Genomic DNA, 22,823 nt, shown 5'->3' on the forward strand with positions numbered 1-22,823 from the left:
GTGGGGGGGGGAAAGACTGGGCAGGGGAGGCGCGCTTGCGCGAGACCCGGCATGAGGGGCGGGGGCGGGCTTGGAGGCGGGGCCGGGCCCAAGGCCGGCGACCTGAGGACCGAGGGCTCCGAGCTGGGAGATATGAGGACTGCGCGTGCGTGCTCGCGCGAGGGCGGGTCGCCTGGGTCTCACAGGCCCCAGGGATCTAGCTTTGCTCGGTGAAGGAAGGTTACGTATGCTCCTGCCCTTGCCTAGGGAAAGGGCCTTGGGCGGGGCTACGGAGCTCAACCCGCGCGGTAAAGAGCACGGGGGCGTGGTCTGAGGGCGGGGCCTGCAGGCGAGGTGGTGCGTAGGAGCCGGGAGTACAGCTGTGCGCGACCGGATCTCGACGGCTAGGCGTGAGGGGGCGGGGCTGGGGCGGGGCTGGGGGCGGGCACGCAGCGCAGGGTAGGGTGGGGCGGGGCGGGCGGAGCCTGTGGGGCGTGGTGGAGCGAAGAGCCGGGAATAGGACTTGCTCGCCAGCGAACTCCTTTGGAGGCCTGCGGAGAGGGGGGAGGGGCGGGCCTGAGGGCGGGGCTGTAGTGAGATCCCGACTCCCCGCGTTCCGCGAGCTTGGAGCTAACCGGAAGCTGAGGCGAGCAGGGCGGTGTGGCTAGCCCTGGGGGAGGTGGGACCCTGGCTGGACGAGGTCGTAGGAGGGGGATGCTTGTGGGGGAGGGAGCGACCGAGCGTGGCGGGTTATTGTGAGGAGACGCGCGGAGAGGAGGCGGAGGACGGCGGGCGGGTGCTGAGGGACCCGGATGGTGGAAGCCTGACGCAGGTCTGTTCTCTGAGTCCTGGAGACAGTAGTGGCAGCCCACGAACATTTTGGAAGGCAGAAATAATGTTTTGACCCCCCAAAAGGGGAAATCAATTCAGAATCGAAATTAGTAAATCTATCAAGATGTAACCTATCAACTGGAACGTAACCCGTATACTTAAGGGTTATATTTGATGTATTAATAGGATATGGGCTCGTATATTTTATGTAATTGGGGCCAAAAGTATGTGTTTGGGGCTCTTGGAGGTCTTGAAATGGCTTTGAACTGGAGGTGAAAGGGTGGCTAAGTGGCACTGGGTTTAGAGGAGGATAGGCATCAGGGAAGTCCAGGGTAAAGGAACTTTAAAAATGCAAAGGATGGCATCCCAGAGTTCACCGCCTTTAATGAACTGAGGCCCCGAGTGAACACAAATGAATTAAGTAAGGCGTCCCAGGATGGGGAGTTAGACTACACCCCGAACCTGCATTTTGGAGTTACAAAGCAGCATGTCTGCCGAGTTGTTTTGGGGGATTCTTTGGGCTTGGTTTGCCTCTTTCTCGTTAACCACAACAAAAAGCTTTAAAGTGAACCCAAATCTGCCACTTCTTACTTGTTATTTGAATAATTCCACCAACAGAGGAGAGAAAGCAAGGATATTGGTGGCTATAGGAGGTATGAAATGAGTTTTGTATTAAAGTTTGCTTCCTTCAGACAACTTAGATTGTAAGAATGTGAGGTTAGAAGAAAACTGAACCTTTGGAGATTACACTCTCTTCCTTATTCATCTACTACGTACACATCAATGCTAGATACATTTCCCTAAAATAAGGCTTTTGTAAAGCAGGTTCTCTCTTCTCTCCTTGCTTTACAAGTCTCCAACCTCCACGTTTCCACCCCAAAGTAGATTACCGCAGGGTTTCCCCACCTCTACACTATTCACATTTTCAGTCAGATAATTACTTGTTTTGGGGGAGTGTCCTGTGCATTGAGGGGTTTTTAGTAGCATCATGAAATGCCCAAATGCTATTAGATGACAGTAGCATCACCCCCTCCCCCCACTATGGACTTCCCTGGTGGCTCAGATGTAAAGAATCTGTCTGCAATGCAGGACACCAGGGTTCGATTCCTGGCTAGGGAAGATCTCTGGGAAAAGGGAATAGCTACCGACTCTATTATTCTTGCCTGGAGAAGTCCTTGGACAGAGGAGCCTGGCAGAATACAGTCCATGGAGTTGCAAATAGTTGGACACAACTGAGCAACTAACACAGCCCCCAGTATGAAGGCCAGACTGTCTCCAGAAATGGACAAATGTACCCTGGCGCGGGGGGGGGGGGGGGGGGGGGGCGCTAAATCACCCCCAGTCCGATTGTGAACCACTGGACCGCAGGCTAAAGCCCCCATCTTTACCTGGCTTTCAAGTTTCCTTATCTATGTTTCCTAGAATTTGATTCAGTCTGAAAGAACTCCGGTGCAAGTTTCTTTCAAAGATAATCACTTAGTTTTCTTGAACACTTTAAAGGGTGGAAAAGATTAAAAATCTACTTCGTAGGAAAGTTCTTATATCTATATGTCTTCCTTCTTAAAATTCATACTAGAATTGCATTCTAATCCTTTTTCTATTTATGAATATTTGTGGTATTAAAACTTGCAGTCACATTTCTCTCACTAAATTACCTCTTCTTGAAAACAATATTCTTTCAGCTTTTTCCATATTAACATAGTTTATAGATCATCATGAGCTTTTTGTTCTCCTCTGAACAATATCAAGCCTGACAATGTCCTACTTAAATTGTACTATCTGGAACTGAACACAGTATTCTAGATGTGGATCACACTATTTGCACATAACAAATTATTAGTTTCATGCTTGGCCATCTTCCTGGACTCTGAGCTTAAAGGCAAATACCAAGTCTTAGTCACAGTCTTTGTCTTAGGTGTACATAGTCGAAGATTACTACATAGTATCTTTGCATTACTAGCACAGTGCCTGGCCCTTAGTTGGTTTTCAAAGATTTTGGTAGAATGTAATAGTTCCTTCGCAACTCTATTAATACAATTTGAAGTAACATTCCTTTGCCTTTGGGGGCAGATACAGTACACTCTTGCCTTATAGTGAGTTTGCAATCAACTGATCTTTACCTTTTATACGTATAGATGAAAGGTTGGCAAACTTTTTCTCTTAATGGACCAGATAATAAATATTTTAGGTTTTATGAGCCTTATGGTTTGTCACAGCTATTCTGCTCTGTCACTATAGCACAAAAGTATGTGGCCATTTCCAATAAAACTGTCCATAAACACTGAACTGTGTGTATTTCATATTTCATATAATTTTCATGTGGCACAAAATACTTTGATTTTGAAAAATACTTTAAAATGTTAAAAAGCATTCTTAGTTCATGGACCATACAAAACCAAATGTCAGGGTAGACTTGGCTCTCAGGCAGTAGTCGGCCAATCCCTGATCAAGATCATTCCTGGTGTGACTGACTTTTTAAAGTCTGAGTATAGGCCTTTACTATTCTTTTTAAATATCTTATTCATTGCAGTCTGTCTTTCTAGCTTGCTGAGATCTTTTTGTGTGCTAATTGTGTCATCTAGCATATTAGCTGACATCCCAGCTTTGTGTCATCTGCAACATTGATAAACATTTTTTCCATCCTTAATTAATAAAAATGTTGAATGCGATAAGGATAGAGGTCTTCACAATTCATTCTGTTCCATTAATCATTATTCTTTGAGTATAACCATTCTGAGAGATAAATATCTACCTAAAGTACTGCCTATCACCCATTCATGTTTATTCAGCTAGTCCACAGGGTATCTTGAGATACCTGGTCTGAAGTTTGTTGAAATGTTCAGAAATATCTCTGATAGGTAGTAACTCTATCAAACAAACAAAAAGAAATATTTAAGTTTGGTATAACTTTTGAGTTGCTTTCCAGTTTTGCTACTTTCTTGTTTAGATTTTCAAAGCCATGCTTTTAATAACAATAAACTTTAGTAATTTTAGAATTTTGTTGAAAATTATCATCCAATTACCTTAATCTTTATTTCCAGGAATTTACCAGATTTCTTGTCCTCAAACTAAGGGTTAAATGTTCATGCAAGCCAGTTCCCTGGTATCAGTAGTATTAAAAGCTGTTATAAAATTGGCAAGAAAAAAGGAAAAATAAAAAATATACTAGCATATATGCCTTTTTTCTTGACCAATCTTACCACAGTTTTTTAACAGTATCAGTACTAGATTTTATCAATAGAATTACAATAGAAAGTGAACTTTGTGCCAATAAACAAAAACTAGGAAGAAATAGATAATTTTGTCAGAATATAAATTTCAAAATTGACTCAAGAAGGTATCGAAAGCCTGAAAAGAACTGTTGAAATAACAAAAAATCTACACACAAACATTACTAAACTTATAGGATCCAATAACCTAGCAAACAGAAAAATAAGGGAAACTTTCTGACTTCTTTATGTTAAGGGTACAGTCTAAATTCCAAACCCAGACATGAACTAAATAACAACAACAACAAAAATTATAGGCAAATTTCACTTAGAAATATATTTGCAAAATTTCTGAAAATACTAGCAAACTAAATCCAACTATGGATAAAAATACTAATATTATACCTTGGCCATGTAGATAGACTTTATGCTACAAACTGGAGATGCTATAACATTAGAAAATCTTGATTTATCACATTAGCAACATGTACAAACATCTATATGATGACTTTAGTAAATGTTAAAAGAGCATTTGATAAAATTCAATGTTCATTTGTGTTTAAAAGAAAAAATAAAAAGAACAAACTAAAGGAATTTCTATAACCCAATGAACAGAAATCTTCAGTGAGCATCACATTTAATGGTGAAATGTTAGAAATATTCATTGTATGGTAAAGAGTAAGACTTTAAAAAAAATAGTTTTTTTTTTTTTAAGATCCCATTTATGTAATAATGGAAACTATAAGGTGTCTAAGAGTGAATCTTATAATAAACGTGAAGATATGTTTGTAGGAAACTATATAGTTTAAGAACTTAAAAGAAGTCTTAATGAAAAGATATTCCAGATCCATGTATTTGAAAACTCATTATCATAAACATGTTTCTTCTTTCCAATTTATAGACTTATAATGGAATTGAATCCAGAACAGATTGAATTCAGTCTATAATGGATGTAATCCACATCTCAAAAAATATTTTAATATAATCTAATGAAACTGTTTGTAATAATGTATAAAGGATAGAACCAAAGACCATTTGGTTTTAAATAGGAGAAAATTTCAATAGGGGAATTTACCTGATGAGATACTAAGATTTTATTCTATCTTATACTGTCCTTTTACTTTCTTATTTAGAGTGTGTCTCTTGAAAAGAGTACTTAGTTTTTTTTTTTCTTCAGTCTGATAATACAGTATTTGATTTACTAACATTTAATGGAATAATCTGTGTGTTTGTATTTAAATCTGTCTTCTAGTAATTTATTTTCAATTTGTCCCATCTTAATTCTTTTTTTCTTTTCTGCCTTTCAAATTTATCATGTATTTTATGGTATTCCAATTTTTCTTCTCTGTTGACCTCCTTCCTGTAACTCTTTATGTTTTTTTAGTGGTTGCATTATCCTAATTCTAGGATTATAGCATGTATCCTCACCATACTACTCTCCTTTGAATTAATAGCATATCACTTCTTGTTCAACATTAGAATTTTACAAAAAGTACAACCTCATTTGTCTTTCTCTTTTGTGTTATTAGTGTATCTCTTACTTTCATCTGTTAAATTTCCACCGGTCCTTGATATTATTTTTTCTTCAGTCAGTAGTCTTATTTTTTTGGCCCCACCACACAGCAGTGCAGGATCTTAATTACCTGACACACAGGGATCAAGCCTGGGCCCCCTTGGGACTTCCCTGGCAGTCCAGTGGTTAAGACTCTGCTTTCAGTGCAGGGCATGGCTTTGACTCCTCTTCAAGGAGCTGAGACCCCACATTCTGGGTAGTACAGCCAAGAGATTTTTTTAAAAAAGGAGAAAGAATGTTTGAAAAAAGCACTGCACCCCCTGCAGTGGAAGCATGGAGTCTTAACTACTGGACCACCATGGAAGCCTCCTAGTCAGTAGTCTTTTAGGAATTTTAATAATCTTTGTGTTAGAAGTAAATATATTTACCATCTTTAGTGCTCTTCATTCCTTCCCACGGATCCAGAATTCAACTAGGAATCATCAAGTACTTCATTTAGTATTTTTTGTACTGTGGGTCTGCGTGCTGTGCTGAGTCACTTCAGTTGTGTCCAACTCTTTGCACTGATAACAAATATTTTCAGTTTTTGTCTTTATCTTGCTGTCACTTTTAGAGGATATTTTAACTGAATATAAGATTCTATGTTTTTTCTTTCGGTACGTCAAAGATGTCATTCCATTACCTTTTGACTTCCACTGGTAATGATGAGAAGTCAATTTTGATTCTTCTTGTTGTTTTCCTGCATATAAGATGCTTCTTGCTTGACTGCTTTTAATTTTTTCTCTTTCTTTAATTTTCAGCAGTCAACTAAGGTGTGCCTTGGTGGGATCTTCTTTGTATTTATCCAACTTAAGGTTCACTGAACTTCCTGGATCTGTGGGTTTATGTCTTTCATAGATTTTGGATATTTTTGAGTCATATCACCTTAAATTGTTCATCTATATCATCTTTGTTTTCCTCTTCTGGGATTTTAATTACATCTATTGATATTTCAAACTAGTTTGATACTGTTTCACAGGTACATGGTGTTCTGTTTTCTTTTCAGTGTCCCCCTACTCTGTTTCATATTGGATTATTTCCATTGACCTATTTTAAAGTTCACTGACCTTTTCTTTTGTTGTGTCTAATATGATGTTGAACCCATCAAGTGAATTCTTTATTTCAGATATGGTATTTTTTCAGTTCTGGAATTTCCATTGTGTTTCTTTTAATAGTTTACATTTCTCTGCTAATTCCCTTACTGTTCACCCATTTTGTGCATCTTATCACTGAATTCGCTAGTCAATTTATAATTCCAGCACCTGGGTCCTCTGTAGATCTGCTTCAAATGACTTTTTTTTTTGCTAAGTTTTTGTTTTTTAGAAAAGGTTTTATTTTTTAATTTTTATTGAAGTATAGTTGATTTACAAAATTATTTTAATCTCAGGTAGATAGCATAGTGGTTCAGTATTCTTATAGATTATAAGTTATAACTCCATTAAAAGTTATTAAAGGATAATAGCTATAATTTCTTGTGCTATTCAAGTGATTTTGTGTGTTTGACACTGTGCTTAAGAACAACAGATACTGAAGTGGGTGATTTTTTTCCCGGAGAGAACACAACATTTTCTTTGTCTAATAGCTAGGATAAGAGATCACGTCAGTCCAACTAAGGGTTATACTAGGATTGGATCGAGTTGTAGTTTTATTTTAATAGTTTCAGCTTACCTCTGATTTCACACATTTGACAGTGAGATCAGTTCCTTCCTTCATCAGAGCTTAATCTAAGTACCCAAGACCATAGAAACCTTTTTTTGCTCTTTAGCTCACGCCCAGTTTCCTGTGAAACTCCACTTAGGGGTTGATTTCCTTGATCCTATTTGGAGTTGAGTTGGGTGGGGACTGGGATACTCAGTTGCACTTCAACTCTGCTACACATAACAACATGGGTAAATCTCTAGACACATTATGATGAGTGAAAGAAGCCAGATATAAGTGAGTACCAACTGTATGATTCCATTTACATGAAGTTAAGGCAAAATTTATTGTGTTAGAAATAAGGACCGTGCTACCTTTGGGAAGGAAAAAGGGGTAGTGACCAGGAGAGGGCATCAGAAGGGCCTGTCTCACGTGCTGGTGACACTCCGTTCCTTTGTCTCAGTGGTGGTGAACTGGGTGTGTTTACCTTGTGAAAATCTATTGGACCATATACTTATGATTTGTGTTCTTTTCTGTATGTAGGTTGTAGTTAAAAAACAAAGAAGGTGTGTATGATGGAGGAGAAGCTCTTGCACACACACAAAAACAACAACAACAAAAAACAAAGCTAAAGAGAAAAATCAAGCTATAGTATAGAAGATATTTGCAATGCTGTAACAAAATATTTGTGTCCAGGACATTTTATTTTAAAATTTTCTACAAATCAAAAAGAAAAGGGCAGAAGGAAAAATAGAAATCTAATAGAAAATGAGCAAAAGATAGGAAAAAGCAAATAAGAAGAGGCCTGAGTGGCCCGTGAACATGAAAAAGTATTGAACCTCATTAGTAATCATGGAAATACAAGTTAAAACCGAACTGAGATACCATTTCACACCAATGAGATTGACCAAAACTGTCTAACAATACCGAGTTGGTGAGAATATGAGGGAGCAGAAACTTTCAAACACTGCAAATGATACTGTATTAGATTTAGAGATCAAATCATCAATTATTGACTTGGAGATATACCAATTCTAAAGTTCTACAAAGAAAAATATACTTTACTATAAAGATTTTCTCCCACACGTGCCTATGGATACATGCATAAAGATGTGCATTATAAATTTGTTCATAATAGCAAAGAATTGGGAACAGACCTAGATAACCATCATTAGAGAAATGGAGAAATATTTTACAACAGTTAAAATGAACAAAGTAGATTTATATCAACATAATAAAATCTTGAAGACATAATATTGAATGAACAAAGCAAGTAACAAGGGATACATATACCATGAAAACATCTAAATTTTAAAAGAACAGTCCATACTGATGTATGCTCACTCTTTTCACCCCAGTACTGTAGTCAACCAGGCTCCTCTGTCCATGGAATTTTCCAGGCAAGAATGCTGCAGTGGGTTGCCATCTCCTCCTCCAGGGGATCTTCTTGACCATGTATGATAAAAGTATAAAAATAATAGTCAGGGACTTCCTTGGCAATCCAGTGGTTAAGACTCCACACTTCATGGGGAATTAAGATCCTACGTGCCACACAGCATGGCCAATAAATAAAAATATAGTCAGGAAGAATATTCCCCAATTTCAGAATAGCTATTACCACTGGGCAAGGAAAGGAATAAGGACAAAAAAGTACATATGGCATAACATTAACATTTATTAAATCTGGGAAGTTGGTATATAGTTATTTAATATATGTAGTATTCACTGTACCCTCTTGTTTATTTGAAATAGTTTTTTTTTTTTTTTTTTTTTTTAAGTTAGACACTTGGGCCAGCATATGAAGTGTATTGGAAGCCTTTCTCTCTTTTCCAAACACTATTCATCTTTTTAATTCTTTACAGATAGAGCTTTCGCTGTCACTTTGCATCTATATATTGCTTTGTGCCCTATCACCAGCAGATCAAGTAGGAAGGTGAGTTTTGATGTAATCTCCTCTTCTTCCTTCTGTCTTACCCTCAGGGTTCATGGAAGAGCTCAACAATATCTTTTTCAATATGCTTTTTTATCAAACTTCAAATATTACTCTCCAACAGAAATGCCTTTAAGTTCATGAACCAAGTGACTGATTTAGAATTTAATAATAAGTGAAAAGTTGCCTTCTCTCTTATTTCACATTTCTGCTAAAAAAAATGATGATAGGTATTTTTTAAGATTTAAATAATGTTGCTTACTACTTCAGTTGATAAGTGTATGGATAAATAGTTACAAAGTCTATTTTTATGCTCTGTATTTTTTAAATTTCAGAAATATAACAATACAAATACTTTTTAAAAACTTAACTTACCAAGTCATGTTATTCTAGCTTATTAACTGTTTCCAGATAATTATTGAGGATTTTTAATTTTAGAAGCAGAAAAATTATGTCAGTGTCAGGGACTTGTTTTGTGGAGTAGAGTATTGGAAATACTCATATCTTACAGATTATCCCTGGGAGAAGTCAGAAGTTTACTTATGTAAATAAACATGCTAGAGTCCCTCCCACTGGTTGAATAACTTGGTTGTTAAGCTGTGTGCTAGGCAATAGACTTTCTGTCTCTTCCTTTTCTCAGGTGAAGTTCAGAGAATAAAAAAGTTGTTTTTGTTACCGTTTTGTTACTGTTTTACTTGCAGATTAAACACTTTAAGATGAGAAAAGTTGATCTTTGTTTAAGCTCTGAAGGGACTGAAGTTATTTTAGCTACATCAAGTGATGAAAAACACCCACCTGAAAATATGATTGATGGGTAAGAGTTACTCTTTTTTTCCCTTAAAGTCTTAACATTAGGTCAGTGAACCCTATAAGTACTAAGATTACGTATTTTACAACTGGCACTGTTAAGCATAGTTTAATAAATGTTTGGTGAACTACATTACTTGATTACCGACTTTAGTACCATCCTGGAGCTAGTTCAGTTGCGTATATTTAGGTTTTTTAATATTTTCTTTATAATTTCTAAACTGAACTTCTTCTGAAAATAGTTATTTAAAATATGGTCTGTCAAGGCAAAACTTCAAACAACAGCTACCTCATTTTTTGGAAGTATACATTTTAATAATCTGGTTTTATTCCAAATTTTTATTGGTAAATAGGAATGTAAACATTGCAACTTCCTACCTCCTGCCTGTTTTCTTTCTAGTCTAAGCAATTTTTGCTGAACTTAATGCTTCACTTCTTGCTATCCACCTGCATTTTTCAGTTCTTAGCTTCTTGATATCATTCCAGTTATCACTCTTCACTGTTCTAGAACTTATTCTAGATAGAGACACATATCATTCTCAGACTTTTAAGTTCTAAGAAAAAGGTAAATGGTTAATGGAAGAACTCCTTTAAAAAAAAAAAAAAAACTGAGGTGTATAGGACTTCCCTCAAGGTCCAATAGTTAAGAGAATTTGATCCCTAGATGGGGAACTAAGACCCCACATGTCAAACGGTGCAGCAAAAAACACAAACTTTTTAATTTTAATTGAGGTGTAATTGATTTACAGTATCATGTAAGTTCAGATGTACAGTGTAGTGATTCATAATTTTAAAGGTTATATTCATGTATAGTTATTATAAAGTATTGGCTATAATCACCATGTTACACAATATATCCTTGGAGCTTATTTATTTTATTCATAGTAGTTTGTACCTCTTAGTCCCTACCCTATCTTGCCCCTCCCCATTTCCCTCTCCCCACAAGAGAAAGTTTGTTCTCTTTATCTGTAAGTCTCTTTCTTTTTTGTTATATTCATTTGTTATATATATTTGTTTTATTTTTTAGATTCCACATGTAAGAGGTTCACAATATTTGTCTTTCTCTCTCTGACTTGTTTCACTAAGCAAATAACCTCTAAGTCCATCCAGGAAGAACTCCTTTTTTAGTAGTTCTGGCTACTTTATTACCCTCTTGAGTTCTCTTTCTTGATATTTGTACAGTGATCTGAGTTTGACTCATAGAATCATATAATTTTAGAGCTGGAAGAAATTATGCGTTCATCTTATCTAAACCTTTCATTTAGACTTGTGGTAAGAGAGGTCTAGAGAGGTCAGGTACTAGTTCTAACTATTGAAAGCAGAGCCAGTTTTAACATAGATCTTGTGGCTGTTCATGTTCTATTGTGAAGTCCATGTATCTGGATAAAATTCTAGAAAGTGGACCTGTTCTTTAAGCCCAGTTGTTATCTCCTCTCTGACATCTGTCCCTTCCTTCAGGTAGGCTGCTTTACCTTTTTTTTTTTTTTTTTTTTTTGCTTTACTTTTTTGTTTGGCTCCAGTAGCATTTGATATTTACCTCTATTACCTTATTTATTCTTTTGTTGTATAATTATTTTTAATGTACCACTCCTCTCTCAACTGGAAGTTTCTAGAAATCATGACACTAAGACTTATTCATCTTTGATTCCACAGTGTCTTAAAATATTTGTCGAGTAGCTTGTGAATTCGGAGAAAGCAGTGGCACCCCCACTCCAGTACTCTTGCCTGGAAAATCCCGTGGAAGCAGGAGTGTGGTGGGCTAAGAGTCCATGGGGTCAGTAAGAGTCAGACACTACTGAGCGACTTCGCTTTCACTTTTCACTTTCACGCATTGAAGAGGGAAATGGCAACCCACTCCAGGGTTATTGCCTGGAGAATCCCAGGGACGGGGGAGCCTGGTGGGCTGCCATCTATGGGGTCACACAGAGTTGGACACAACTGAAGCAACTTAGCAGCAGCAGCTTGTGAATTAGATCATCAAAGATTAGTCATACATACAGTCACACATACTTACATATATGCATCTGTTAATGTACGTTTGCATAGAGTGTTATAGTTTCATATATGTTACACTATTTGACCCTTACAGTAAGCTTGGGGAACAAGAGACAAAAAAAAAATGTTTTTTTCAACCTCATTATAAAGACAACAAAAAAGATCACTAGAGATAAAATGATTTTCTCAAAATCACACAGATAAGCAAGTGGCAGAATCAAAACTAACACTCATGTCTTCTAACTCTCAATTTCTCAGACTTAAGGTTTGAATAAAAAACTTAATATACATGCCTCTTAATCCTTAATTTTTTACTTCCTGAAATTCAGGTAATAGTTATTTAACCCCACTCTGCCTTAGAAAAGAGATATAAATGTGGAAACTGCTATGAGGGTCATAGACCTATAGAAATTTACCTTAAGTTGTTTGCCAGAAATGGTGATCTTTCTGAAAATACTTCTTGTCTTTGACTGGAATAAATCACATTTCCAAGGTAATATTAATTTACCTTATACTTTTTTGTGACCTTTCTTTCTCAGGAGTTTGTCTGTAGATCATTTAGACTGGCTATTACTCATAATGAATAATATATAGTATAGCTTTATCAGTCCATGCTAATGAATAAGTATGTAATATTTTCTAGATTAGACAAAACTCCATAATATAGCAGAGTTTTGCCAAAAGAACACACTGGTCATAGCAAGCATGGTGTTCCAACAACACAAGAGTTGATTCTACGTATGGACATCACCAGATGGTCAGATTGATTCTATTCTTTACAGCCAAAGATGGAGAAGCTCTATATAGTCAGCAAAAACAAGACCGGGAGCTGACTGTGGCTCAGATCATGAACTCCTCATTGCCAAATTCAGACTTAAATTGACAAAAGTAGGGAAAACCACTAGACCATTCAGATATGACCTAAATCAAATCCCTTAACGATTATACAGTGGAAGTGACAGATTCAAAGGATTAGATCTGATAGAGTGCCTGAAGAACTGTAGACAGAGGTTCATGACATTGTACAGGAGGCAGTGATCAAGACCATCCCCAAGAAAAAGAAATGCAAAAAGGCAAAATGGTTGTCTGGGGAGGCCTTACAAATAGCTGAGAAGAGAAGCTAAAGGCAAAGGAGAAAAGGAAAGATAAACCCATCTGAATGCAGAGTGCCGAAGAATAGCAAAGAGATAAAAATTCCTTCCTCGGTGATCAATGCAAAGAAATAGAGGAAAACAACAGAATGGGAAAGACTAGAGATATCTTCAAGAAAATTAGAGATACCAAGGGAACATTTCATGCAAAGATGGGTACAGTAAAGGACAGAAATGGTATGGACCTAACAGAAGCACAAGATATTAAGAAGAGGTGGCAAGAATACACAGAAGAACTATACAAAAAAGATCTTCACAACCCAGATAACCATGATGGTGTGATCACTCACCTAGAGCCAGACATCCTGGAGTCTGAAGTCAAGTGGGTCTTAGGAAGCATCACTACTAACAAAGCTAGTAGAGGTGATGGAATTCCAGTTGAGCTATTTCAAATCCTAAAAGATAATGCTGTTAAAGTGCTGCACTCAGTATGCCAGGAACTTTGAAAAACTCAGCAGTGGCACAGGGATGGAACAGGTCAGTTTTCATTCCAATCCCAAAGAAAGGCAATGCCAAAGAATGTTCAAACTACCACACCATTGCACTCATCTGACATGCTAGCAAAGTAATGCTCAAAATTCTCCAAGCCAGGCTTCAACAGTACGTGGACGGAGAACTTCCAGATGTTCAAACTGCATTTAGAAAAGGCAGAGGAACCAGAGATCAAATTGCCAACATCTGTTGGATCATCGAAAAAGCAAGAGAGTTCCAGAAAAACATCTGCTTTATTGACTACACCAAGGCCTTTTACTGAGTGGATCACAACAAACTGTGGAAAATTCTTCAAGAGATGGGAATACCAGACCACCTTACCTGCCTCCTGAGAAGTCTGTTTGCAGATTAAGAAGAAACAGTTAGAACTGGACATGGACCAACAGACTGGTTCCAAATTGGGAAAGGAGCACATCAAGGCTATATATTGTCACCCTGCTTATTTAACTTATATGCAGAGTACATCATGTGAAATGCCAGGATGCAAGAAGCACAAAATAGAAACAAGATTGCCAGGAGAGATATCAATAACCTTAGATATGCAGATGACACCATCCTTATGGCAGAAAGTGAAGAACTAAAGAGCCTCTTGGTGAAAGTGAAAGAAGAGAGTGAAAAGGCTGGCTTAAAACTCAACATTCAAAAAACTAAGATCATGGCATCCAGTTCCATGACTTCATGGCAAATAGATGGGGAAACAGTGGTAACAGTGACAGATTTTCTTTTCCTGGGCTCCAGAATCACTGCAGATGGTGACTGCAGCTGTAAAATTAAAAGACACTTGCTCCTTGGAAGAAAAGCTATGACAAACCTAGACAGCATATTAAAAAGCAGAGACATTACTTTGCTGTCAAAGGTCTGTCTAGTCAAAGCTATGATTTTTCCAGTAGTTATATATGGATGTGAGAGTGGGACCATAAAGAAAGCTGAGCGTGGAAGAATTGATGCTTTTGAACTGTTGAATATTCATTGGAAGGACTGATGTTGAGGCTGAATATTCATTGGAAGGACTGATGTTGAGGCTGAATATTCATTGGAAGGACTGATGTTGAGGCTGAAACTCCAATACTTTGGCCACCTGATGCGAAGAGCTGACTCATTTGAAAAGACCCTGATGCTGGGAATGACTGAGGGCAGGAGGAGAAGGGGTCGACAGAGGATGAGATGGTTGGATGGCATCACCAACCCGATGGACATGAGTTTCAGCAAGCTGCAGGACTTGGTGATGGACAGGGAAGCCTAGCATGCAGCTGTCCATGGGGTCACAGTCGGACATGACTGAGCAACTGAACTAAACTGATAGAAAACTATATGGAATAAAGTAGTTACTAACCTGATATATGAACAGAGCATATCAGAGACTTAATTCATATCCATTTCCAACAAATCCAGATAGACTTTATATGGTAGATAGTAAAATTTATTATCTGCTCATAAGTTGATTTATCTAAATGGAAGTAACCATAGAGTTATTTGGAGAAAACAATACTATAAATTTGCCCCTAAAGGACAGTGTCCGCAATTCTTAATTTCCCCAGAAATAGTTTTTAAAAGTGATTATATTTCTACTTCCTCTTGACTCTATATTTGACCCTTGGTATTTAACATGTCAACGAAAAGGAGAAAAATTCTACACAAGAAACGAATGAGTTCCGAAAAAGTAGGAGAGAGAATTGGTTCCTTTGGCATAATGTAGAAGAATGGTGGATTTGCAGTTAAAATTCCTGAGTAAGTGAACTGTGTGTGTTACTTTGGACTAAGAATATATGTTATTCTTTAAGCCTCAGTTTCCTGGTGTGAAAAATGGGGCTAATAACACTTTCCCTGACTCAGAATTGTGGAAAAAATTTCATGACTTTTTTCTTATTATCACATAGAGATAATATATGTTGAACAGTCAGTAGCCATAAGGCCTTATTTTAAAGGAAATTACTATTTTAAAGATGTCATTATATTTAATTATGGCAATTCAGTTATATGTTATTTTAAAAACCAAGTACATCTCTGTATATCTTTGGTATTATTATATTGATCATGTTCATTAAAAGCACCCAAGAGAAAGCATAGGGCAAGTAAAAGTTATTTAATTTACTTAAATGAATAAAATTTTAAACCATTTAAATGTAAATAAAAATAAATCATAAAATATTAAACATAGTATAAAAAATCAAGAATTGTGAGTTAGGAGACCCTGATTCTATTCTTTTCTTTTTTGTAATAGCTTTATTGACGTATTATTCTCATACCATAAAATTCACCCATTTAGGATATATAATTCAACAGCTTCCAACATATTCAGAATTATGCAGCCATCTGCACAATCCATTTTAGAACATTTCAGCATCCCAAAAGAAAACCTCATACCCCTTCACAACCACCCCCTCTCCCTACCAGCCCTAGTCAACCACTAGTCTAACTTTTGTCCCTATGCTGCTGCTGCTGCTAAGTCGCTTCAGTCGTGTCCAACTCTGTGCGACCCCATAGACGGCAGCCCACCATGCTCCCCCGTCCCTGGAATTCTCCAGGCAAGAATACTGGAATGGGTTGCCATGTCCTTCTCCATTTGTCCCTATAGACTTGCTTATACAGACATTTCATGTCAATGGAATAATACATATATGGTCTTTGGATTCACAGTCAAGGTGTCGGAAATTTTAACACCTTTCAGGAATGAAAGAGCAACTAGACAAAAAAATTAGTAAAAATTAGATGATCCACATAACATTATTGGTTACCTTGACTCTTGCATTTATAGAACATTACAATCATCAGTGATACATGTATATTGAACTTTCACTGAAATGAACTGGGCCATTAAATAAATCTTGATAAATTTCAAAAGACCGAAATCTTAAAGAATATGTTCTCCCCCAAAATGGTAGTTATGTGAGGTGATGTATGTGTTAACTAACTTTATTGGGTAATCATTTTGCAGTATATGTGTTATATCAAATCATAGTGTTTGTTTGGGCTTCCCTTGTGGTTTAGCTGGTAAAGAATCCACCTGCAATGCAGGAGACCTGGGTTCGATCCCAGGTCTGGGAAGATCCCCTGAAGAAGGGATAGGCTACCCACTTCAGTATTCTGGCCTAGAGGATTCCATGGACTGTGTAGTCCATGGGGTTGCAAAGAGTCAGACATGACTGAGCGGCTTTCACACAGTGTTTGTACACCTTAAAGTTACATAATGTTACATGTCAATTATATCTCAGTTAAGCTGGGAAGGAAAAGAATATGTTCTCTGACCATTATGTAATAAAATTAGAAATAAATAACAGAAAGGCATCTAGGGACACCCAAAACTTAGAAATCAAATATGGCACTTCAAAAGAACCAATGTGTCAAAGAAGAAATCACAAGGGATATTAGAAAATATTTATAACTGAATGATAATGAAAAATGTATATATAGCCACATTTGTGGGATGTAGCTAAATCAATTCATTAAAGGAAGGTAATAGCATAAATACTTAAAACAGAGAATGTTTTAAAAACCAATAACTTCCACCTTAGGAACCTAGGTAACAAAGAGCAAATTATACCAAAATAAAGTAGAAGACAAAAATAACAAAGATCTCCATGGCTGATTCATGTCAATGTATGACAAAACCCACTACAATATTGTAAAGTAATTAGCCTCCAACTAATAAAAATAAATGAAAAAAAAAATAACAAAGATAAGAGCAGAAATCAATGAAATAGAAAATAGACAACTAGAAAAAATTATCAAAGCCAGAAGTTCATTATATGAAAGATTAATAAAAGGTATAAACCTCTAGCAAGACTGACTAAAATAAAGAGAAAAATATAAATTATCAGTATCAGAATTGAAATAATCATTAGCGATTCTAAAGGAATAGTAAGTCAATATCAAGAACAAATTTAGGTTAATAAACTTGACAACTTAGATAAAATGGACAGATTCTTTGAAAAACTCCAGCTATAAAAATGACATAAGATGAAATTTTAAAATCTGAATAGCTTATATCAATTATAGAAATTAAATTATATAAAATATTTAGAGAGAAAATAGTATCAATCTTCCATAAATTCTTTCAAAACCAGAGGAGGAGAAACATTTTCAAAATTGTTTTATGAGGGGGTGGGGGGAAAAAAATTGTTTTATGAGAATAACATAACCCTCATCCCAAAACCTTACAAAGACATTACAAGAAAGGACAATTAAAAAACAATATCCCCTCCCAAAAAAAATCCTTTATAAACATAGATATAATACCATTATAAATTGAATTCAGTAAATAAATGGAGTTTATCATAAGAATGCAAGATTGGCCTATTCACCATATTATCACAGGAGTACAGATTGGGTGTAATTTACCATACTGCCAGAGCAAGAGAGAAAAAAAATCATATGGTCATTCCAGGAAGTCATTAGAATTCAGCATCCAAACATGATAACAATTCTCAAAAAATTAGAAGGGAACTTTCTCAGTCTGATAAAGGCATCTACTAAAAATTTTCAACTTAATGGGGAAATAATAAGTGCTTTCCTAATAAATGAGTGTATATAACAAAAGAGAAATAGACTCACAGATACAGAAAACAAACTGGTGGATTTAAGTGGAGAGAGGGAATCAGGGAGGAGCATGATAGGGGTATGAGATTAAGAGATACAAACTACTACATGTAAAATAGATTAGCAACAAGAATATTTTGTATAGCACAAGGAAATATAACCATTATTTTATAATAACCTAACATGGAGTATAATCTATAAAAATATTGAATCACTATGCTGTATACCTGAAACTAATACAATACTATAAATCAACTGTATTCAATATCAAAAAATACTTCCTCCCTAAGAATAGAAACAAGTCAAGGATGTTCTCACCATTTCTATTCAATATTGTCCTGGAAGTCTTGGCCAATGCAGTAAGGCAAGAAAAGACGTAGAAATCATAAAGACTGAAAAGAAAGCAAAATTGTTTTTGTTCAGTACAGTATGATATTACTTATATGTGGAATCTAAAAACTTAGTGGACTAGTGAATATAACAAAAAGAGAAGCAGACTCACAGATACAAACTAGTGTTTACCAGTAGGGAGAGGAGAGAGGGGCAAACTATTGGATATAAAATAAGCTCAAGGATATATTGTACAACATGGGTAACATAGCCAATATTTTGTAATAACTGTAAATGGAAAGCAATCTTTAAAATTAAATAAAAATTTTAAAAGAAAATTAGTAGGTATATTATAATGAGGATAATGATCAAAATGCACCCTTATAGTATTTCCCCAAAGAGTGTTCCTAGTCTTGATGGCAACAAGGAAAATAAGTTTTGGAATAAGCCCTCTTTATGCATATCTTGTAACGAAGTAACCTTTTTAACTATTCATAATATTTATTTGAGTTTCAGTTTCTCCAGGGGTGTGTGTGTGTGTGTGTTTATAAAACAGGAGCTGTTGACTACTTAAAAAAAAAAATTGTCTTTGTTCACATACTATATGAATCTATATAACCCTAAGGAATCTACAAATATCTGCTAGAGCTAGTAAGTGGATTTAGCAAAGTTAATACACAAAAAATCAATTGTATTACCATATACTAGCAGGAAACATTTAGACAGTGAAATTTTTTAAAATTCCATTTATATTAGCAGTTATATAGACATGAAATAGTTAAGAATAAATTTAATAAGACACTCAAGACCTTTACACTCAAAACTGTAAAACATTGCTGAGAGAAATTAAAGAACTAAATAAATTAAAAGATATACTACCAAAAAAAAAATACATTACATTCATGATAGGAAAACTCAATATTGTTACAATGGCAGTTTCTCCCTAAAAGGACTGTTGTTTGTTCTTGTAGTAATGTATATGGAAGTGCAAACTAATCTTGAAAAAGTAGTCTTGTCACATCTTGAAAAAGAAGAAAGCTGTAGCCCTTAAATTATCTGATTTCAGGATAAATACACAGTAATCAAAACAGCATGGCATTTTAGTAAAGATAGATCTATATAGATCAGTGTGACAGACTAGAGGGCCCAGAATAGATCCATACATGTAAAGTCAAATTAATTTTCAACAAAAGGCTAAGGATACAGAAATAGATCAGTGGAATAAAATGGAGGGGCAGAAATACATACACCTATAACTAGTCCTTTAATTTTAGAATAAGACACTAAGGTAATTTAATAGGAAAAAGAGTCTTTTAACATGTGGTGCTGAAACAACTGAATAAACATGTGGATAAAAATAAACCTCAACCCCCTACCTCATACTAAACACAAAAATTAATTCTATATGGATCATAGAACTAAATTCAAAGCTAAAATATTTAAGCTTGTAAAAGAAAACATAAGAAAGTACTTCTGTGACAATGAAGTAGGCAAAGATCTCTTAATAAAGACACAAAAATTATAAGTATAAAAGGGTAATGAAACTGTACTTCACCAAAAATAAGGCTATTACTCATTGAAAAACAAATAAGAAAATGAAAAGGCAAACTGAAGACTGCGAGGAAATGCTCACAATACATATGTCTGACAAAGGACTCCTACAAATATGTAGTGAAAGTGGAAAGAACATTTAAATTTATTTATTTTTAATTGGAGGATAATTGCTTTACAATATTGTGTTGATTTCTGCCATACATCAAGATGAATCAGCCATAGGTGTACATATTTCCACTCCCTGTTGGATCTTTCTCCCACCCCATCCCAACCCTCTAGGTTGTCACCAGTTTGAGCTCCTTGAGTCATACAGAAAATTTCCCCTGGCTATCTGTTTTACATCTCAGTGTTTATCTTCCCATGATGCTGCTTCTTGTTCAGTCACATCCAACTTTTTGCACCCGCATGGACTATAGCACTCCAGGCTTCCCTCTCTTTCACCATTACCTGGAGTTTGCTCTTACTGATGTCCATTGAGTAGGTGATGCCAGCCAGCCATCTCATTCTCTGTCGTCCCCTTCTCCTCCTGCTTTCAACCTTTCCCAGCATCAGGGTCTTTTCCAGTGAGTTGGCTCTTTGCATCAGGTGACCAAAGTATTGGAGCTTCAGCTTCAGCATCAATCCTCCAATGAATATTCAGGATTGATTTCCTTTAGGATGGACTGGTTTGATCTCCTTCCTGTCCAAGGGACTCTCAAAGAGTCTTCTTCAGCACCACAGTTCAAAGGTATCAATTCTTTGGTGCTTAGCCTTTTTTATTATCCAACTCTCTACTCTGTCCATTTGTCCCACCCTCTAAAATGGAAAGAACTTTTTAAAAAATGAGAAAATACTTAGTGGACACTTCACAGAAGAAACTGTACGAATGACCAAAAAGCAGATGAAAACGGGCTTAGCATCGTTTGTCATCAGGAAAATGCAAATTAATACCATAGTCAGACACCATTTCACATCCACTAAAATAGCTAAGAAGCCTGACAACAGAATGTTGGCAAGAATGTGGAACAACTAGGATTCCTTTACATTTCTGTTAGGAATGTAAAATGGCACAGCCACTTGGGAAGTCTGACATATTCTTATAAAATTAAATATACTACCTTATGACTCAGCAATTCTACTCCTTGTAATTATCCAAGAGAAATGAAAACATTTCCACAAAAACACCTGTATAAGAATGTTTATAGAAGTTCTATTCATAATACATGTTAGAAAACATGTATTTCAAAACATGTTTGAAAACAATTCAAACATTCAACAAAAATATCAAGCAGGCAACTTCCCTGGTGGTCCAGTGGTTAAGAATCTACCTTGCAGTGCGGGGGACCCTGGTTCAGTCCCTGGTCCAGGAAGAACCCATAGGCCATGGGGCAGCTAAGCCCATGCACCACACCTGAACTTGCACTCTGGAGCCTGCGAGCCACAACTGCTGAGCCCACACACCCTAGAGCCCATGATCTGCAACAGGAGAAGCCACTGCAATGAGAAACCCAGACAGTGCAGCTAGAGAAAGCCCCTGCACAGCAACAAAGACTCAGTGCAGCCAAAGACAAATAAGTATATTTTTTGAAGTCAAACAAAAAATAAATTATAACATAGTCTATGGTAATAAGACTCAGAGCAGTGGTTGCCTAAGGGAGGTAGGGACTGTCTGGAGAGAAAGAGAAAGGATACGTCTAGAGTAATGGAAGTGTTCTTTATCTTGATTAGACTATTAGTTACCTTGATGTATTCGTTACATAAGCATATACATTTATCAAAACTCATTGAATTGATCATTTAAGAGAAATTTCACTGTAGGTAAATTTTACCTCTAAAAAAATAAAAAACCTTATATAATTAAAGAAATGATTATTTATATAGTCAATACTATAAGTGTGTGTGTGTATGTGTGTATAATTTTTTATATAACTAACACTTGAGTGCATGTTTTAATATTTTTTTCAACAAGCATCTATTGTGTATCTACTGTTGGTCAGCCATTGTGATAGTTGCTGGGGATGTAAAGGTAAGAGAAAGTAACTGGACTTAAAGAAGGCATAGCTGGAGTAATAAAAATACATGAAAAAAATGCTAGTATAAACTGGATGCTGTTTATGAGGTGAGTGCAAAGGAGGGAGAAAGTGATTGTGATTTGGTGGGCTTAGAGAGATGTGACCAAAAAGTGAATAAACTTTTGCAAGGGAAGAAAGGCTTTTTAGGTCAAGAGAACCTCATGAACTAAGGCACAGAGGCATGAGTCTGCATGACGTGTTTGCAGAATTTTAATTGGTCCAATGTGACTACAGTAATAAGAGATGATATCATGATGGGGGACAGTATACTTAATGATGGGACCAGATTGTACAGGGTCATTAAATGCCATACTAAGGAGTTTAGATTTATAGGCAATAAGGGATCACTGTAAGATTTTAGACAAGAGTGACATCAATTCCATGTTTTAAAGTATATATATGGTGTTGTAAAGAATTGTTAAAATTGGGGAGAGATTAGAGGCAGAATAAACAGGAAGGAAGTATAAGAATCCAATGGTGGTTTATTTTCTTAGTATTTATCCACTTGAATTTGTGATTAAGCATTTCTAAACATTTGGCTGTTCTTTTCTCTTTTTCTTTAAAATTAACAATAGAAATCCAGAAACTTTTTGGACCACCACAGGAATGTTTCCCCAAGAGTTCATTATATGTTTTCACAAACATGTGAGGATTGAAAAGCTTGTAATCCAGAGTTACTTTGGTAAGCATGATATTTTCATTTCATTTCATTAATTTTCATCTTTCAGTTTTTCCATAGGCAGAATGCACATATGTAAACTTTTGGCA

The 22,823-nt window shown here is 36.3% G+C and overlaps 1 protein-coding gene across 7 annotated transcripts in view; it reads left to right on the top strand.

The window, feature by feature from the left end:
* The first annotated feature begins 88 nt into the window (after positions 1 to 88).
* IFT25 (intraflagellar transport 25) overlaps positions 89 to 22,823 on the top strand; it is a 31,458-nt gene continuing 8,723 nt past the window's right edge. The window contains exons 1-4 of one of the 7 annotated variants that reach the window (XM_061121841.1): positions 89 to 219; positions 9,072 to 9,142; positions 9,841 to 9,953; positions 22,631 to 22,737. In XM_061121841.1, coding sequence (XP_060977824.1) covers positions 9,856 to 9,953; positions 22,631 to 22,737 — 205 coding nt within the window. In that variant the 5' untranslated portion in view covers positions 89 to 219; positions 9,072 to 9,142; positions 9,841 to 9,855. Of the gene's footprint in view, positions 220 to 561; positions 659 to 721; positions 812 to 891; positions 1,464 to 9,071; positions 9,143 to 9,840; positions 9,954 to 22,630; positions 22,738 to 22,823 lie in introns of those variants that run through there. The other 6 variants (XM_061121838.1, XM_061121840.1, XM_061121839.1 and 3 more) reach the window with 6 other exon arrangements.

The sequence above is a fragment of the Dama dama genome, chromosome 20, assembly GCF_033118175.1.
Source record: "Dama dama isolate Ldn47 chromosome 20, ASM3311817v1, whole genome shotgun sequence".
In the NCBI taxonomy this organism is placed as follows: domain Eukaryota; kingdom Metazoa; phylum Chordata; class Mammalia; order Artiodactyla; family Cervidae; genus Dama; species Dama dama.